This window comes from Scomber japonicus, chromosome 3 (genome assembly GCF_027409825.1).
Source record: "Scomber japonicus isolate fScoJap1 chromosome 3, fScoJap1.pri, whole genome shotgun sequence".
In the NCBI taxonomy this organism is placed as follows: Eukaryota; Metazoa; Chordata; class Actinopteri; order Scombriformes; family Scombridae; genus Scomber; species Scomber japonicus.
Window position 1 is genome coordinate 11,867,946 of NC_070580.1, and position 18,522 is coordinate 11,886,467.

Consider the following 18,522-nt stretch of genomic DNA (forward strand, 5'->3'; position numbering starts at 1 on the left):
GACAACTGAATGTGCAGCTTTCATGCAGAATGACTAAATGCTTGCCTCTGTTCTGAAATACTCTGACACAGGCGGTAGGGGTGTGCTCGCCCCGAGGGCCCTCCCCACCTCCCATATCACTGCTCTGGAAGAAGCCTTCATGCTCAGACACTTCACAACAACAAAAACATTAGCCTTACAGCGTTTTACAGACATGAATTCAGCAGTGTTGACCTGCTGACAAGAAAAGGGCGAAAGAACTATAGTAGTTATTCTAATGATTGTATGTAAAGGACCGCCTGAGTGTCGTAAACTTTAACCACACACCGTGGCACTGTGTGGTCCAATTATGTTAATATGTACCTTGCCAATAATTAAAATGATTTTCCATTTCTAAAGCCAGTTGGATTTTCTTTTATACACTGTAGTTGTTTGAAGAATGTAAGGACTTCATGTGTTTTATAATATGTGCTGAGAAGCATCCATCCATGCGTCCTGGACAGCCAGTGTGACTGCAGAGACAGACACGGTCACACTCAAACCAATTCTAACATGGAAAATGTAAAAGTCTCCAGGTGACCTAATCTGCATGTCTTTGGGTGTCCATTAACTTATTTTATTCCAGCCATTTTTATTTTTATTTGACCTCATTGGTGACTTTGGGGACGAGAGACTATAAACATAAAACATTGCCAATGTGCGTAATATGTCTGTTTAATTGTCATTCTCATTATATTTATGTTTTAGAGACTGTACTGTATAGTGAGTAATCTCTTTTCTAAATCGGTAGATGGAATGTTCTGTTGTGTTAACTGTATTCATTGTAATTTGGTATTGTCGGTTTCATCAGACCTGCTACACTTCATTATTGTAAATGAAGCACTTGCTTCACCTATAACCTACATTAAATCACAGCCTGTCCCAACTGTGGCGCTTAACGGTGCAACAACCTCAGTGGAGCAACTGCACCATCTTATGGAGGAAAGTAGTAATTAAATATAACAACTTCATGCCAATTAACACCAGGTGGCGCTATGATACAGATGTTTAATTATTCAGTACATTGATCTGATTCTACTAATCTGCATTTATATATATATATATATCTTAAATTATGTCACCTGTGAAGTTCATTTGAATTCTGTGTCAAACTGTGTCTGACATAGGTGTGTGTTTCAGTTTATTCTGCCCAATAGGACTTCTTGCTCTTTAAATCGTTTGAAAGCAACAACAAAAATATTTTCTTCCAAATGTCCACTCCTAATATGACCTACTGAGCTGCATTAAACGATGAGAAAGGAGCATGAAAAGAAATAATGTCCTCTTTGTTTTCCACATAATTTGCCTCCAGAACAAAGATATATTTATGCTGTACATACTCTCATTATAACACGTCACTATGCTATAGATATAAAACAAAACAAAAAAAGGTCATGAAGGACTGTGTTAGTATGACTCAGTAATATATCGATATAAACTCGCCATTGTGCTTCACAAACAAGCCTGCCTACACTACCCTGCAGGGGTATCACTGGGATAAAAGATTGAACTGTGCGCATGTGGGCACATTTAGTGTGATGGCTTCAGGGGACTGATGCTGAGAGATCATCAGTCCTTCTTTGGAAAAAAGCTTCCTTTTTTGTGTGTAATACAGTCCAGTCTAAGTCTAAGATAGATCTTTGATGCCTTTAAATGCTTCGGGTAAACTGGCCACTTGCCAGCGTACAACACCAAAATGAGGGCAAACTTCATAATGCTTATTTCAATGTCAAAAAAGTTACATTTATTTGACTGATATCTTAAAATGCACAATATTCATTTGTAAATTTAGCACAATGGTTGATTGTCCACAAATCTAAAAGTTAATATGCATAATCACCTCAAAAATGTGTTTGTGTTGACATTTTTGCTTTAATCATACAGTAGGCCTATAATCAATTTAAATTATAAGTGCCAATTCATCTTGTGACCCATCACCTTGGACATTTTAAGACACCCTCACAAAGCATCTTTTATGTTCAGACTGAAGCACGGCCTGTTAGAGTTTAGTCAACTACTCAATGGTACATTAAGTGAAGAAAATAGAGAACTTTGGCACCATTTACTCTCATCATACCACTAAGTGGAGACAAAGACACGTTTCTGTGATGAGCTTTTGTGGTTCCATCAATACAGTAACGTCAGCTACACTCATTTTTATCCAGAGCTGCTGACCTGACACACACACACACACACACACACACACACACACACACACACACACACACACACACACACACTCCATGCACATGTACAAATGAATAGACTATTATTAGTAGCCTAAAAGTCATTCAAATGAGGTGTGATAGCTGCAGAGGACAGATCTTGGAGATCATAAATCCTTCTCAGGAGAAAAAAGGCTTTGGTTTTTGTGTAATTCAGTCCAATTTAAATGCTGTGGTACCATTAATACAGTCGTATTTTATCCATAGCCGCTGACCTGAGACACACATGCCTTCCATTCACATGTACAAATGTAGTAGCTATATTGGGCTACTAAACCATTCAATCTCAGTGAAGTCACCCAATGAACAGGACTGTCTGGACTGGCTTTCTTTTTCGCTGCAAGTGTTCTATGTATCTAACAATGGCTGCGATAAGTGTTTTGCTGTGGGCTGTGTTCCTGTGGTTATTAATTCATGTTGGAGTTCTGTGAGCAGGACAAAGAGCGGACACGAGTGACCTACAACATGAAGTAGGAGGGGAATCATCTTGACAGCAGTGTGCTCTTTGACGAGACTCGAATGGACGCGCAGGGAGCGTCTACGGCCTCTGATTGGCCAGTTTTCTCCTGTGGGCGGGTCCTCTGTTGTCTGTGATCAGTTGGAAATTTGAAATACAAAAACAACGTCTTCTTGCTGGATGTGACACTTACAGGCTTTCAGAGACTTATGAGTCATTGTAAAATAATTGATATTTTCCTAAATTGACACAATGGTCTGCGAGTCAAAGTGAGAAAACACTAACGGCAGGTAAGGAAACGGCAGAGCTCATTTACAGAAATACACCACCATTAGACAATAAACAGGCGACATCATAACAGCAGACGATATCTTTCTATTAGTAACATTTGTTGGATCGACGTAAGTACTGTTGGGTGCAAGTGGTTGTTACTACTGGGTTTGTCTGCAGCTGTGGAGGATAAAACAAGCGGTTACCTTTACCATTTACCACATTAACACTGTGATCAGTGAGGTAAGGTTGGTTCAACAACAGCCTGCAGACAGTGGTGTTTCAATGCCATTATTTCTTCCATAGTTGATGTGATATATATCTCATGCACGACCTTAAACACAAGTCTATACTACTGATATATACCACAGGTACAGTTAATGTGTACTACAGGAAACAATGCAATGTCAGTCATTAACAAAATGCAATGGCTGCACGGAGACATCGCAGTCCATGGAAAGGTGCAGAACAGTCCTTGCACTTAACAAGATGTTTGATAAAAAGAGCCCCTCCCCCATGTATACAGAAACAGATGGACCCTAACAATGAAATTCTGGGGGAGTGGGCATCATGATTCAAACTACTGCACTGGAAGACGTTTCATTGGACATCCCAGTCATCTGACCAAACTTTGCTTGAATTTTGAAAAATGAAAATGAAGGGAGGGTCTCATGTCATGACCCAAACAGTTAGAAGAGATTAGAGATAGCAGACATGCTCTGTGAACATGCATATGACAGTGTGTGTATTTCTTCTTGTCTGCAGTTACAGACAACACCCAAGCTTCCTGCTGAATAAAGAAGGGAAGGAAAACAGGAACAACAGCAAAGACAAACACCTCAAGAGGAAACAAAAAGAAAGCAGTCATGTTCAGAACGATCACTCGTCTGCTTTTTGGGGGAGAGGTAGAGACCCCTGAAGATGTGAAGTCTGGAGAAGTGGTGGAAGAAGGGTGGCTTGTTGTCAATCATCAAGGTCGGTTATGTAGCCACTGTAGATGTTCTGTTTACACCACACAATTCTTCTATTAGGAATATTTGTAATGTAACAATATAGATAGAAATATGCAGTGTTATAAATTGACGTGTCGTGGACATATTTTAGTGGTTGTTGGAGAGTAGAGCTTCTTGATAAAGAAGTCTGCTGGTCCTATGGTTGAAATTAGTATCACAGTGATCATACATTTTTTATGCAAAAGCATGTTGAGTAAACACATTAATGTTAACTGCATTAACACGAGACTCTTTTTCTCATGTAGCCAGAGCACTTGTATTTTACTAGTCAGTGTGATTCCAAATAAAGACAAGATATTGTGTTGTGAATTACTCCCAAATCATGTCAACCAAATCATAACAAAGCTCCAATTATGTCTCCACCACAGCAGACAACCAGGATGCAGAGGTTCCAAATATCCAACCATCAAACTCTGCTCTTTATGTAGACACTGATACAAAACTGGAAACTGATACCAGGTGAGGGAACAAGAGAAAAAGTGAACTGTAAACTTGTGTAAAACTAGTGCATGACTTTATTTCAACTGTTTAACTTCACATGAACATATATTGATGCATACTGGCTCTGGAGATTATCAACACTTTAATGTTTCACATACTTGCTTGTGTTTCTCTCCAGTGCGACAGATCCAGAGCCCACAATTCAAACCAACAGTGCCACCAGTAACAGTCCAGCCATTGCTAGCCTTGTTTCTCAGCCTAAAACTCTGTCAGAAGTGACACAGTTAACATCTGCCCAGAAGGCTAAATCATGTACAGGCCGGCACCACATGTCCCGTAATGCCATTCAGCGCCAGAACCGCGTTCGTCAAGGTGTCCAACATCCGTCCTTCCACCTCCAGCAGCCAGGGCATCGCAACCTCAGCCACTGAAGCTCTGGCTTGCACAACCACCACAAGAAAAGCACTATACTGTTTTTACTATTTGTACCCTTGTGCAGTTATAATCTATACATGTAATAATAATTATGTATACATGTAATCTTCATGTAATCCATTACAAGACTTGACAACTGTTGTCAGTTAATAGGCAGCTACACTATAACCTCATGAAATGAGATACACTATGTTTTGTCGTTGTGTGTATGTAAGTTTATTCACAATGTTCTGAGTGGACACAGAAAGTACAGCCTATGCAACGTGTATCCTCAGACATTTTTGGAGTGAAGTGATGTGATTTGTGAACCGACATGCTTTTATCTGTATGTACTTGGTTTTAAAACATTTTTATACAGCAATAAAATGATCACATTGCAGCTTGTGCTTTATTTATTGGAGGAATTCAAATGTCCAAATGACATTGAACTGGTCACTGTTTGACGGGTGCAAATGTTGAGATCTCATTGATTGTGAGGTAATTGCACCAGCTGTGTTAAAGGGAAGGGTGTAGATTGTGCAATGAGGAGGCCTGATATCATTGTGTGGTGTGTTGAAGGAAGAGAGCATGGAACTTTCTTCTGACACAAAACTTAACAAGCAGTTAATATTGAAAAGTTACAAAAGCTTTGGTGGTTCATCTCAGTCAGCTGATGGCTCATCACCAAGTAACTTCACCTGTCAATCAAACAAAAAACATGGGGAGGATACAGGTATAGTGTAAAGATACAGTTCTCAATTTTCGTTCTCAGCCCACAAGATGAAGCTGTACTTTTATTCAGTGGATTAACATCTGCCATGTTCCTAATTTGCAATATGATAGCTGTAACTCACCTGATCTGGTATGAAGGGAGAAAATCGGCCAGATTTCTAAGTCCTGAGGAGCTAAACTTTAACCAATATATCAATATTTTGGTGTCCAAATCCACCACAGTTTCGCTGAACTCAGTTTAAAATGTTTCGTTGCTCCTGCCACAGATCTCAGCCACCTCCCGAAAGAGATCCCTCTGAAACAGCTGGCCTCTGGTAGCTCGGATTTGTATGACTTGTACGACATCAAAGACACAAACAAGGACTCCTCCAGTCAGAACATGCTAATATTTGTTTATGCTGCATCTATCATCTTTGCCACTGGAGTGACCATTGCTTTGATCCTGCAAATTTACCTGGGGGAAAGTTTGGTATGTCATGCCTTATACTGTAACTGTGTAAGTTAAACCACTGCTGCTTTACTGGTCTTCATCACTGTGGCTTCTCAGGTCTTCATAAAAGGTGTGCTGGTGTCAGATCATGAACGCTGCACAGCACTCGGCCAAAGAGTCCTTCATGATCACGGCTCCAGTGTGGATGCAGCCATCGCCGCCACTCTGTGTTTGGGTGTTGTCCATCCACATGTGTCAGGTATTGGTGGGTATGTGACTGACTTATTTTTGATATGCTTGCTGTAAAATATACTCACATGTCTGATCATGAATTCATCTTTTGCTCATCCCCTTCCTGTAGAGGTGGGGTGATGATGGTTCATGACATCCATAGCAATAAAACCAGGTTGATAAATTTCCTGGGAACTGTACCAACAACACTTAAAGAGGACATGCTGCAAAATGGCTCAGAGCTGAAGGTACTACACCATTAAACATTTTTGATTTATAATTTTGCATGAAGAGGCTTATAATTGGTAATCATCTGTTCAGGCAGGTCTGCAAGTAGGAGTGCCAGGTATGCTGAGAGGGTTACATCAAGCTCACAGGCTGTATGGAAGGTAAAAATGATTAGATAAAGTCCAAATTTCTTTTCAAGTTGAACATGTTTCATCACAAAATCACCACAGTTTATCTTGGAAGAATGTGGTTACCAGAGCAGCCGATGTAGCCAGAGAGGGTTTCAATGTGTCTCACAGTCTTGGTGAGTCAAACCATCCCTCCTTTACAATTTCTCACTTTCTCACAATATAACCATATGATATCACCTGAAGACAATATGGCCACATGTGACTCAATTGTGTTCTTCTACAGCTGAGGCAATATTGAAAGTAAAAGGTGAGAAGATAATGCAACGTTTCAGGACCGTGTTCCTCCCAGAGGGCCGCGCTCTGCGTCCTGGTTCATTTCTGAGGATGCCTGGCCTGGCTGGAGTCTTGGAAGCTGGCCTGTTGAACTTCTACAATGGAAACTTATCACAAGAGATGGAGGATGAGGTGAATGGAAGTACCTGCGTTGTAGGCAAAGTTATAGTGTGAAAATCGTGTTTAGTCTGGGATCATCTTTCATCAATTTCAGTGTTTTTTCATATAAAGGTGCGAGCCAGCGGAGGGGTGTTGAGCAGAGAGGACATCACTAACTACAGAGTACAAGTGGATCAACCAGTGGAGGCTCTGTTTAACGGTAAATAGAAGACTAAACTTTATTTGACTGCAGAAATGTGTCTGGATTCTTCATACCTTCATCTACTTTTTTACCCTTTGTCTTAGAGTTCATAATTAAATTTCCTCATACCCCATCTGTTGGGGCAGTGTTGGTTTCGGCTCTCGGCCTTTTAGAGCGATTCTTTCTCAGTGAGAAGAATAACACAGAAAGTCAAACATACCACCAGACCACTGAGGTACTGAACTGTGAACCTTTAAATAACAGTTTTCATGTTTATTATGGACTAGTTGAAATGTTCTCCCAAGTAAAACAGCTTTTCTCCCTCCCTATAAAGGCTCTGAAAGAATCTCTGGCTATGGCAAGGAGTTTGGGTGACTCTAAATTGAACTCTTCAGTCTGGGAGCTTCTCTTTGATATACTGAGGTAAATTATATAATTGTGATTAAGGCTGCAACATTTTTTTTAAATTTTTGTTATTAAATCAATAAATTGCTTTTCCCTTTAAATATCAAACAATAGTAAAACATGTCCATTGTACAGGGATGTCTTCAAATGTCTTGTCTTATCCAACCAACAGTCTAAAACTCAGCAACATTCAGTTTACAATCATATCTGACCAAAATGAAAATCTGATTGGGACATTGCATGAGAATATTAAGCTTATTTTCTCAAAATTCCTGAAATCATGAAATGATTGTCAAAATTATATTCTGTCAATCATCTAATTGTCTCATCACCTTTGTTGTTTCAGATCTAATTAAGCCATTAAAGTCATAATAATAATGGTTCTCCAAGCATTGCATGTTTTCACGATTTTTATCTGTTATCTGTTTTATCTGTCAACTGACCAACATAGCACCAAACTAATCTAGCTGAGGTGATTCAGTGATTCAGTTGATTTTTTTTATCTCTTCTCTTGCTGAAAGTAAGAGTCATGCTGACGTGCTTCAAAGGATCAATCACTCCAAAGCATCTCTCCCTGAACGCCACTCCTCTGCTGTCACCTCTCTCCAGACTGAGCATGTGGCTGGACAGGTAGTGGTAATGGGACCGGATGACCTTGTGGTGTCAGTGGCCAGGTGAAGACTTTGGTAATCACATTGCCTGCATTCTGACCTTAGACAAGACACACAATGAAAGAATGTCAGTCAGCTTTCCCAGCAGCACATACCACACATACATATGCTCCTGCTTCGATCTCTATGTGATCTTGCAGCTCTCTGAGCCGACCATTCGGGAGCAGAATCATGACGCAGTCAGGCGTTATTCTAAACAGCCTCATCCTTGATTTCTCCTTGCTGAACAAAACCAGAGGGCAAATCCAAACCAACCAGGTGCTTTACCATGAGAAATATTACCCATTAAAACCAGTGAGTTAAAAAAAATCCGGTTTTAACCATTTCTCTCTGATTACAATTTGTGTAGAGAAACAGAGTCCAGCCTGGAAAGAGGCCCCTATCGACTCTCATGCCCATAATAGTGGTGCCAGCCAGGCAAAAATGTGGGATCTACATGGCAGTAAGCGGCTCAGACAGAAACAGTTTGAGCATGATTACACAGGTCTGATTCACTGTCTTTATAAGAGGAGTTTGATTCTTATTCAGTGGATGATGTTATGGATAAAGAATACAGAAAAATGTATGATTTATAGTTTTTGTCTGCTTTAGGTCTTGATAAGTTTGCTGTCTGACTCTAAAGAGAAAAATGTAAGCGCCTCTCTGAAAAGACACCATCCCAGACTTCAACCAAACAGACTTCTCTCTATGTGTGAGTACGTGTATGACACAGAGGTCAAAAGAGCTGACCTTTGCCTGTTGTTTTGTTCTTATCGCATTAGTCATTTTATTTCATGTTAGTAAATTATGTTTTCCCAAACTGCCTCATCAGCTGATTTTCCAGAAGAGAGTGTGCAATATTTGCAAGGTCAAAAAGTGAAGACAAACACTGCTGTCCAGGGGATCTTCAGAAACAAAGATATCATCAAGGCCTTACCTGTACCTCAATGATCTAAATAGTAGCTTAATAATGTTGGATGTTCTCATGAACTTTACGGTCAAGGTGTGTGAAATGAAATGGTGAAATCTGAATAAGCTGTTGTATAATGTAAAGTTTGTGATGCACTGCCTATTTTAACAAGTTTGTTCAACCCTTGTTTGATTGTAATCACCAACTGATAGAGGAAAGCAATTCAACTGTTGAAAAAAGGAAACATCTCTGCTCATATAAATGATCTTAAAACTTAATAAAGTCATAAACTCAAACTCATCAAACTTGAGTTCCTTCCTTATGTGTTTTCAGTGTGTTTATAAATGATGCAACACAGACACGGGTTTGGTGCCTTGGTGCCTGTTGAGGACATATGACCACTGTGTACATGCACGCTGGAGAAAATGAGGGCTATTACGTAAAGCTGATGTTCAGTCAAGATACTGTCAGACAAGCATACCACCTGCATCACAAGAGAGGACGTGTCACATGTTTAGATGCAGACAAACATGTCACTCAGATCAGTGTACTCTAGTACCTCTAAACAGTGTACTCAGTTTCTGTTAACACTGTTTCTTTGCAGCTACTGGTGAGTAATAGGCCTATTCCAGTGATTAATTGTCATTAGGATGTGATGAACCTCCCTGTGTTTGTCAAGATTAAAATGAAACCCAGATGAGCAGAAAATGATAACCTTTTGATAAATGAAGCTGCACTTAACTTTTAGGCTTAGTATTATTAGGTTTATATTGAATAACACAGTAAAGCACAAGAGTAAAAGGTCATGATATGGATTTAAAATGTCACCATAAATAAAATGCATCTTGGCATATAGACTCATTCAGAGTCTATAGTTGAGTCACAAAAATGTTTTCCTGGAAATACAACATAGTGAAGAATATCTTGAGTTTTTTTCTTTTTCTTTTTTTAATTTTTTTTTATCACAGGTGGTCTTGTAAAGTGGCGGAAATATTGCTCAGTGGACATTTTCGGGGCGGAGAAAATGTGCGTGTGGGCGTTGTCGGCCACACGCAGGTCAGTATTTAAACGCATGTGGATACTTTCACCCCTTCAGTAGGAGTCAAGAGGAAGAGAAAAACCTGTCATTACCGAAGTTAAATAACCCCTCTGCGTTTGTTTCATGTGAACACCAGTGGAATTAACGGTATTGGAGTAAGAGCTCTGGACTGATTAAAACCAGTGAGTAAACCAGCGTTGTTTTTGTGTTTTCAGCGACTAAAACTTTAAAAAATTAGTCATTAGAAATGCGTTGAATAAAACAGCTCGGCTTGCTTTATTTAAAGAAGTGGAGTATCCCATAACCTGTTCCGGGCTAGCCCCCTTTTATGAACTCGTGACTTATTTTCTGTTATTGTTTTGTTTTCTACGTTTTCATTAGGCTATGTTTGCTGTTAAACAGGAAACTCTTGTGTTATTGTTTTGTGTATCAAAGTAGCTTTAGCAAGGAGCTGTAGTAAAGCTACAATGTAATGAACTCCTGGTGTGTTATCTACAGGTTCTGTTACCTGTTTCAAAACTCTACATAGCGGCTTTCAATGGAGACCAAAACTGTAGTCATGGAGAAGTTTTTCATCGTGATACGCGGGAAGTCGAGGAAAGGCTTCTGCCGGGGATGTATTGGCCGTGTGGAGGCAGAGACGCAGCGTGGAGAGCTGATGGGGCTGTTGTACGGCGGAGGCAGCAGCTCGGGGACCCCCAAGAGCGGAGGCATCGTGAAGAGAGAGGACACCTACCCTCTGACCCGCCACCAGGCCCAGCTACTGCTCTACGTTTCCTCCGCAAGCAAGCGCCTGGAGTTGCTGTGTAACCCCCAGCTGTTCACCGCCATCTGCGAGCTGTCTCAGAACGACCTGGTGGTGGTGAGACACAAGAAAGGACACCTGCCCGCGCTGGTAAAGAACCTGATGCAGATTGGGAGGAAAGAGAATAAGGATGACCTGCACATGCTCGGCTTCGAGGTGGAATTAGTGGTGGGTAAAGTAGTTTGTGTGGTCTCAGCTCGAATAAATGTATCCAGAGAAGATTAACTATATCAGTGGTTCCCCTTGGGGGTCTCCAGCAAAAAGGGGAATCATTTATTTTCACTATAATTCCTCCCATAATGAAACCAAAAGAGAATGTATGACTATTGCAGTCTATTTTGACTATCTGATCAAGGGTTTCACACACTTTCTGTAATAAGACATATAAAAGCAAACATTTTATCAGATAGGGAATTTGCGTCAGTTTAGGGCTCCTTGACATGGAAAAAGTTTGAGAATCACTGAAACTATCTATCTCCAGTGATCTGTGTCGTGAAGTAAAGAACAACCAAGTTATCAGTCAAAGCGATGCGTAACTCGTGATGTCATGAGTGTTGACTGTACACATGCACAAGAGCTTTATATATACTGTAGCCTCCATCTGAGGACATGTTATGTGTCTGTCTTAATTTCAGGAACTGTTCTTTCTTTGTCTTCCTTGTAGGACAGCGAATGTAGTTTGTCATCCAAGAAACCTGCTCCTCTGCCCCTGTTCAGTGCCGCAGACATCGTCCAAGTGGTCCCATCTTACTCCGTTCCCCTCGGACTGCACTGGAAAGATGGCCAATGTGGGGGTAAGTAATGTGGTCAAAGTCTCACAGTTTACTTGCCTCTTTCATAGTCAATGTGCAGCATTTTAACTAGGTGATACTTGGTGATTTCATTCAGTTCATCCAACAAAATCATAAATTTCAGCATCTAGCAAAAAAACAATCTCTATCACCCTCCCCTCCAATCGGCAAATGATATTCTGAAACTGAAAGTTTAAACACCCCGGACCACAGATGGTGATACTGATCCAGTGGTCCCAGTACGCAACTGGAACAACTGGTCCTGTTGCTCTGGAATGCAGAACAGTGGATTCATCACGTGCTCCTGCATTTTTGTACATTGTGCACTCTGAGCTGTCTACATACTTTGCTTTTAGATCTTTGCCATGTGAGTTGGAGGTCAATCTGATGAGGTAGCTTGTGACAAGCCTTTAAAAAAAATGTGATATGATTTTAACTATGAGCTTCCCTACCCTCCAAAACGTTTCTGCAGGTCTAAACAGAAAAGCGGTGACGCGCATCAACTCTATGCCAAATATTGGGTCTCGTGGACGACAAGCGAGAGAGAACCCCACAGAACAGAGCGTCACTCAGATTCAGAGTCCCAGCATACCTCATGTGTCTCTGGAGATGGGGTCCATGGTGGAGGTGGTGTCCAGCTCAGGCATCACTGTGTATGGGGTCATCAGGTGGCTGGGGGTCCCTGCAGGAAAGACTGATGAGTGGGCAGGGATTGAATTGGTGAGTATGAACATTTGATTTGATTTTTAACCAGTTTTCTGTTGGTTTTAGATATTTGAAATGCATCATATCTGTTTTGTGTCTCATTATTTCAGGACTACGACGTGAATGGCTGCTCTGATGGGAAGTATGGAAGTCAGAGATATTTCACCTGCAAAGGAAACCGGGCTTTGTTTGTCCCTGTCACAAAGTGCAGCCCTGATAGCAGGTTTTTCAACTCCTCTACAGGAAGCAAGACCCCCAAACCCACTGAAACATCTCCAGGTTAGACACTTCTCCTACTTCAGTGGATTGCACTTTCTCAAGCAATTCAACAATTTACACATTACAAATACTTTTTATGTTAGTTCAAACTATATATTTTTTTTTAAAAAGAAGAAAAAAATAGCTCCACATGATTAGTGTTTTTTATGTGTTGTAGTTCACTCTTAGATGTAAAGCATTAACCTTAAAGGACCATGGTGAGGTTGCAGATTGCTATTAACTGAATACCAATAGCCTTACAAACATCCCATCTTCATTACCCTTAAGGCTATTAAAGGCTGAATCTTTATCTGCCTTTCCTCTCTACCTTTGTGTAATGTGTAGAAGTTACAGTGACCTCACCTTTTGATGATATCTGTTGGTTATATTTTCACATGGGAAGCAGAGAGACAAAGACTTACAATGTGCTTTTGGCTATAAGGAGGTTCAACATAATCTTAAGACAATAACATAAGGGTATAAGTTTCCATTTCACCTATGAATATTATATTCCATTTCTGCAAATGAATCCCCCTCAATTCTACGGACTGGTCCTTTTTTAACTTGAGACCATTTAAAATGATCTATTCTTAATTATGGTGTACTGTGTAGTACACAGCACGAAACTGTAGCGCTGAGCAGGACTTATTTTTTGAAAATTCTGAACTTGTGACCAGGGTGCTACTATTATTTAACTGCCTAAAGCACAGATAGATGGTTTTCATTCTTGACATTACCTGTCATTCCTAAGCAAAGGCAAACTTTCATTACCTCATTACCTCATTACCTCAAACAATGCAGTCTGTGACACTTTGTATCAGGTGAACATGTCTGTGAACTTTCTGCTATTTGAAAAGAAGGTTAATGATTATTTCTGAACGCCTCTCAGTTGGACAGTGTTAAAACACAGTTAGGAGTGCTGCAGTATACTAAGTGTCTAAGTCAACAGTGCAATGACGCAGTTTGTATTTTTAAAAATGATGAATTGGTTGTTTAATATGAACATCTGTTTTTGTGTGTTTTGCTTCAGTTCCTCCATTTGAGGAGTCAGAGGAGGATGCACCACCTGTCCTTGAATCAGAGGCTTTGTCTTTGTTAGTGGGAAGAATGAAAGGGATTCAGGGCCACGTCAACTCCTGTTACCTTGATGCCACACTCTTCAGGTAAAACCAGTTCACCATTATTCAGGGCATGCGAATATCAAGTAGCACACTGTTGCAACATCAGCTCTGATTTGCTTTATTTGAACATTGTCTCAAGAAATTTTATCAAGAGGAGATCATGTACAACAAAATGAGCTCGGTGAACTGTATCCAGACAAGTGCTGAGTTGATAAAACAAGTTTTTTTTTTTTTTTTCGTTCTTTCTTTTTTTTCTTTCTCTTGCTGCAGTCTGTTCAGCTCATCTGTGACCCTGAATAATATCTGCCAGAAGCCTGCTGACAGAGAACAACCCTTAACTTGCACTCTGAGAAGAATAGTCAACTGTTTACGCAGGTATGAAACTCGTCTTCAAGACTATTGTTTTTTTTTCAGCTTGCATTATCATCTAGTTTGCAAAACAAGCACATTATGACATTTTACATAATCTCAACAGACAATCTTTTTTATGTCTTAATGATGAGTCCTATTTATTCACCAGCTAACAAAGAAAAAAGGGCATACGCCTAAAACTTACTTGCATAAGTAGGTGTGTCTTTGGGTTTACTGTTGATTGTATTAGTGTATGCTATTACAGTGTGCGAATTCTTGTGTTTGCTTACTGATAGCAAATGTTTTTATTACAGACAAGGTTTTGTGCCAGCTGAGAGTGTGATGAATTTCCGCAAACAGCTCGGCTGCGACACCTTCCGAACAGAGGAAAAAGGTACACGTGTGTCATGTAACATGCATTGTTAAATATATATTTATAGAAGGTCTTTAGACATTGCAACATAGCAATACTAAAGCTTGCTGTCACAATTCTGCATCATTTCTTATGTCAAAATTGTCTTGTCTCACTGTAGACCCAGAGGAGTTCATCAACGTCCTCTTTCAGAAGGTGCTTCGTGTGGAGCCACTCCTTAAGCTCAGGTATGACGCTGAGCTGGCCAGTAGGGGTGTGACGATACACTCGATACACGATGTTGGGTTCACGAGATTGAGACGAGACAAGATTTTAATTATATTAAATTAGGAAACGCATGACACTTTTTTTATTTGAAATTCACAAAATGGAAATAATGCAGATGCATTTTGAAATGTTTTAACTAATCATCTTGTAATGAATCACTTTAGTTCTACTTTCTAAATATATAATTATCATATGCAGTATGCAGCACTGTAAAAGGTTTCCCCATATAGATATTTTATAGATGGATAATATTAGTATTTATGGAAATAACAACCATAAATACAAAGGTTAGATTCAATCACAAATACCAAAAAGTAAATTATAAAGAGTAGAAAAAATTCAAATATATAAATTAAATAAAGAATCCAATTATAACATATTGCTAATAAAAAAAAAAACCACCAGAAATACACAAGTTCATTTTACTGTTTGCATCAGATGCACTAGATTACCCCCGCTCCTCCTACTTCAGGCTCTCAGTATAGAGACCTGAAGTCAACTTACTGCTGCTCCTCTCCTCATCTCCTACTTCTGACTGAGATCTTTTCAGCAGGTAAAAGCTGCAACAAAGTTAATGATCCACACGTGACATAAAAAGAAGACATGACGTGCAAATGAGCGATAGAAAACCGATCGTCTTTGTTTTTTTTTTGGTGCACCCCATTATTAATTATAGCTCTCGTCACACCCCTACTGCCCAGTATTAAATATCCTTTCTATTTTTTGTTGTGTTGAGTCACTGAAAATCACTTTATTTTAGATCAAGAGGAGAAACATCTCAGGGTGCCTACACCTTTCAGATCTTTCTGGAAAAAAAGCAGATGGTACAGATGCCCACGGTCCAACAGCTGCTGGATACATCCTGCCTGTCATGTGACCTCAAGTTTGAAGAGGTGAGTGCTCCTGTTACAAGGTCTAGTTGGTTTTTAAAGTCCTTTTCTGAACAGTCATGTGCTGTAACAATATTCCTGACTTGCTTCTCAGATGCCATCCTGTCTAATGGTTCAGATGCCAAGATTTGGAAACAAGTATAAGATGTTTTCTCACATCATTCCCTCCATGGAGCTGGACATCACAGATCTCCTGCACTACTGTGAGGAACAGACATAATAACCACTGAATAAACTCACATATTTTGCTCATGGATACAGTGTTTTACAGTGAAGATTATAACGATGCTCATGAATTCACTACTTTTCCTCATAGCTCCTCGGGAATGCTTTGTCTGTGGGCATTTGGCAGAGCACGAGTGCCTCCAGTGTCTACCAGATCGCAAACTGCAGCCAGGGAGAATCAAACAGTACTGCACTACCTGCAACACACAGGTAGGCTAGACTGCTGTTTAAACTGTCAAATGTGCCATTAACTTAACTTGGAGTAAAAACCTGACTGCTTCCTTTTCATTTGTTATATGTTTTTCAAAGGTGCACACTCATCCCTCACGGCAGGGTCACTCCCCTAAAGCTCTCGCAGTACCAGCAGACGTACCCACTGATGCACCTGTTCCCAGGCACATGATGCAGCTGTTTGCTGTTCTCTGTATTCAAACCAGCCACTATGTGTCCTTTGTCAAATACGGCCCTGACCCCCACTCTTGGCTTTTCTTTGACAGCATGGCAGATAGATGCGGTGAGAGGGATTTTCAGCATGTTGTTCAGCTTGACTTTTTTTGTTTCATATCTTGAGCAAGAAATGTTCTCTTTCATAAGTAGCATTATACAATTCCTAAACAAGTCATTTCAATCCAGTGTTCGTGCAAACAATGACCTATTTGGGTTTATCAATAGAGCGGTTACCCATGACTGCCTTATTTTCTGATAATGCAGCCTCGACATTGTTAGATAAATACAGTCTGACGTCTGTGACTGGTTTTTATCTCTTCTCCTGCTGATGTCTAATCTGAAGGCCACTCTTCTTCCTACAGGTGACGATCAAAGTGGCTACAACATTCCAGAGATTCGAGCTTGTCCAGAACTGGGTGACTTCCTGTCCCAGTCAGAGGAGGAGCTGGCTCGTGCCAACCCCTCCCAAGCTCCTGAACTTACGCGCAGGCTGCTGTGTGACTCCTACATGTTTTTATATCAGAACCCAGCAGCACCGCTTTCAACATCGAACCCTCAGGAGTCTTAAGTGCATGTGAGAATGAGGACACAGCGTTCCCATAACAGTGCCTTAATAACCTTGCACCTTTCCTTAATCAGCAAGTTTTTTTGTGTTGGTGTTACATCCAAACATCAACAACTGAAACAGATGCTTTTAGCATCACGGCAAAGACAGTGTTTTTCAGCTGAAAATTGTTATTGTAGTATTATAGAATTGGACTTGACATATCGACAAGATGTTGATCACTCAAAGAGAGAAAGGATGAGTGGTGAAAATATAACACTGAACTCTTGTCACAATGTTGCTTTTGTTTTACACTGTGTGACTATTTATGCTGAAATTTAGAGTAAAATGTAGCATATCAGTGATTTTATGACTTGATGTGTATTTGTTTTCTTTTCCTATTATTTGATAAATTAAAGTAGTAGTCCACTTGAGCACATGTTGGTGTGGTGTGATGCACAATTTGCAGTCTGGTTTCTCACTGATAACCTAAAATGCTTGAAGAAGCATTGTGGATTATATAAATTACACACCTTTTTGTTGTTCTTGGGTTGAGTCTTGAAAAACAGGATTTGAAAAGTACATGTGTAACTGCACTGTGCACACTGTGTTACTACAGCACATTATTTGACCAGTCATATAGTATTGTCATTGATAAAATGTAAAACAAATTGCAGTTGTATTTTTTTTTAATTAATGGCTGAAACAGCATTAAGAAGGCGATTAATGTTTTATATCTGATACTGGTATATACTAACAGAATTTTATTCAACTTAAACCCATGCAACCAGATAACTATACAATAAATATTTGGTATAATTTTGGCCCAAGTAGATGTTTGTTTTACTTAGGGAAATCCAGTATAGCCTACTTTGACAATATTTTCTTCAGCAGATACACCACAGCCTCTCAAGGATTTAGGTATTTTAGCAGCCTTACACAGAGCAGTTAATGCCATTATAATAGGTAAATCAACAGTATTTAAAACCTTTTAAGCTAAAAGTCTGAAGTGAATTTTGCAAGTCTAAGCAAAAATTTGTGCCAGTGAATGTTAGAAGGCAATATTATGAACTGCAGTGCCCTCTTGTGGACAAAAGAGTTGGTTTTGACTCAGATCCACCATCAAGTCTGCAAAAGGCACTCAAAATAGACTTCTGTAGTCCCATAAACCCACACCATGTTCATAACTTCTAAGTATACAATGATGATGACAAACATTCAAAAATATCATTGGCTGTAAAAAAACAAAATTTGCAACACAGTGTTTGACTATAGTAAAGTATAAGCTACTATGTAATTGTAATAGCCTAGTACTAATATAAAAACAGTTTCAGAATACTGATGTTTTTAGCGGCTGATTTAGATTTACTGGTGTTTAGTGGCCACCTGTCAACCAGCATGGGAACCCCATTAAAAACAATACACATTTCATTTATATTGCCAGTTAGCAAGTGACAGTACTAGTTAAATTGTATTTTTTTCTCTGAATATACTTTTCAAAGAAATTACAGGTGGTT

The 18,522-nt window shown here is 39.7% G+C and overlaps 3 protein-coding genes across 3 annotated transcripts; all 3 read left to right on the forward strand.

Annotated features, from left to right (window-relative positions):
* Positions 1-2,894: 2,894 nt before the first annotated feature.
* On the forward strand, positions 2,895-4,884 carry tp53inp2 (tumor protein p53 inducible nuclear protein 2). Its single transcript, XM_053316402.1, has 4 exons — positions 2,895-2,990; positions 3,736-3,945; positions 4,352-4,442; positions 4,603-4,884. The coding sequence occupies exons 2-4, from the start codon at positions 3,837-3,839 to the stop codon at positions 4,853-4,855; spliced, it is 453 nt and encodes a 150-aa protein (XP_053172377.1). The 5' UTR covers positions 2,895-2,990; positions 3,736-3,836; the 3' UTR covers positions 4,856-4,884.
* A 790-nt stretch (positions 4,885-5,674) lies between these two features.
* On the forward strand, positions 5,675-8,790 carry LOC128355236 (glutathione hydrolase 7-like). Its single transcript, XM_053315485.1, has 13 exons — positions 5,675-5,700; positions 5,844-6,039; positions 6,118-6,269; positions 6,362-6,479; positions 6,553-6,620; positions 6,690-6,763; positions 6,874-7,055; positions 7,155-7,242; positions 7,329-7,459; positions 7,559-7,647; positions 8,151-8,303; positions 8,441-8,558; positions 8,650-8,790. Exons 1-13 carry the CDS (start codon positions 5,675-5,677, stop codon positions 8,788-8,790), a joined length of 1,536 nt encoding a protein of 511 aa, XP_053171460.1.
* Positions 8,791-10,305: 1,515 nt separating this feature from the next.
* On the forward strand, positions 10,306-17,602 carry cyldb (cylindromatosis (turban tumor syndrome), b). Its single transcript, XM_053316226.1, has 14 exons — positions 10,306-10,410; positions 10,758-11,201; positions 11,698-11,827; positions 12,297-12,544; positions 12,640-12,808; positions 13,818-13,950; positions 14,179-14,283; positions 14,574-14,653; positions 14,793-14,859; positions 15,660-15,792; positions 15,884-15,992; positions 16,106-16,224; positions 16,324-16,528; positions 16,824-17,602. The coding sequence occupies exons 2-14, from the start codon at positions 10,767-10,769 to the stop codon at positions 17,027-17,029; spliced, it is 2,139 nt and encodes a 712-aa protein (XP_053172201.1). The 5' UTR covers positions 10,306-10,410; positions 10,758-10,766; the 3' UTR covers positions 17,030-17,602.
* The last annotated feature ends 920 nt before the right edge of the window (positions 17,603-18,522 follow it).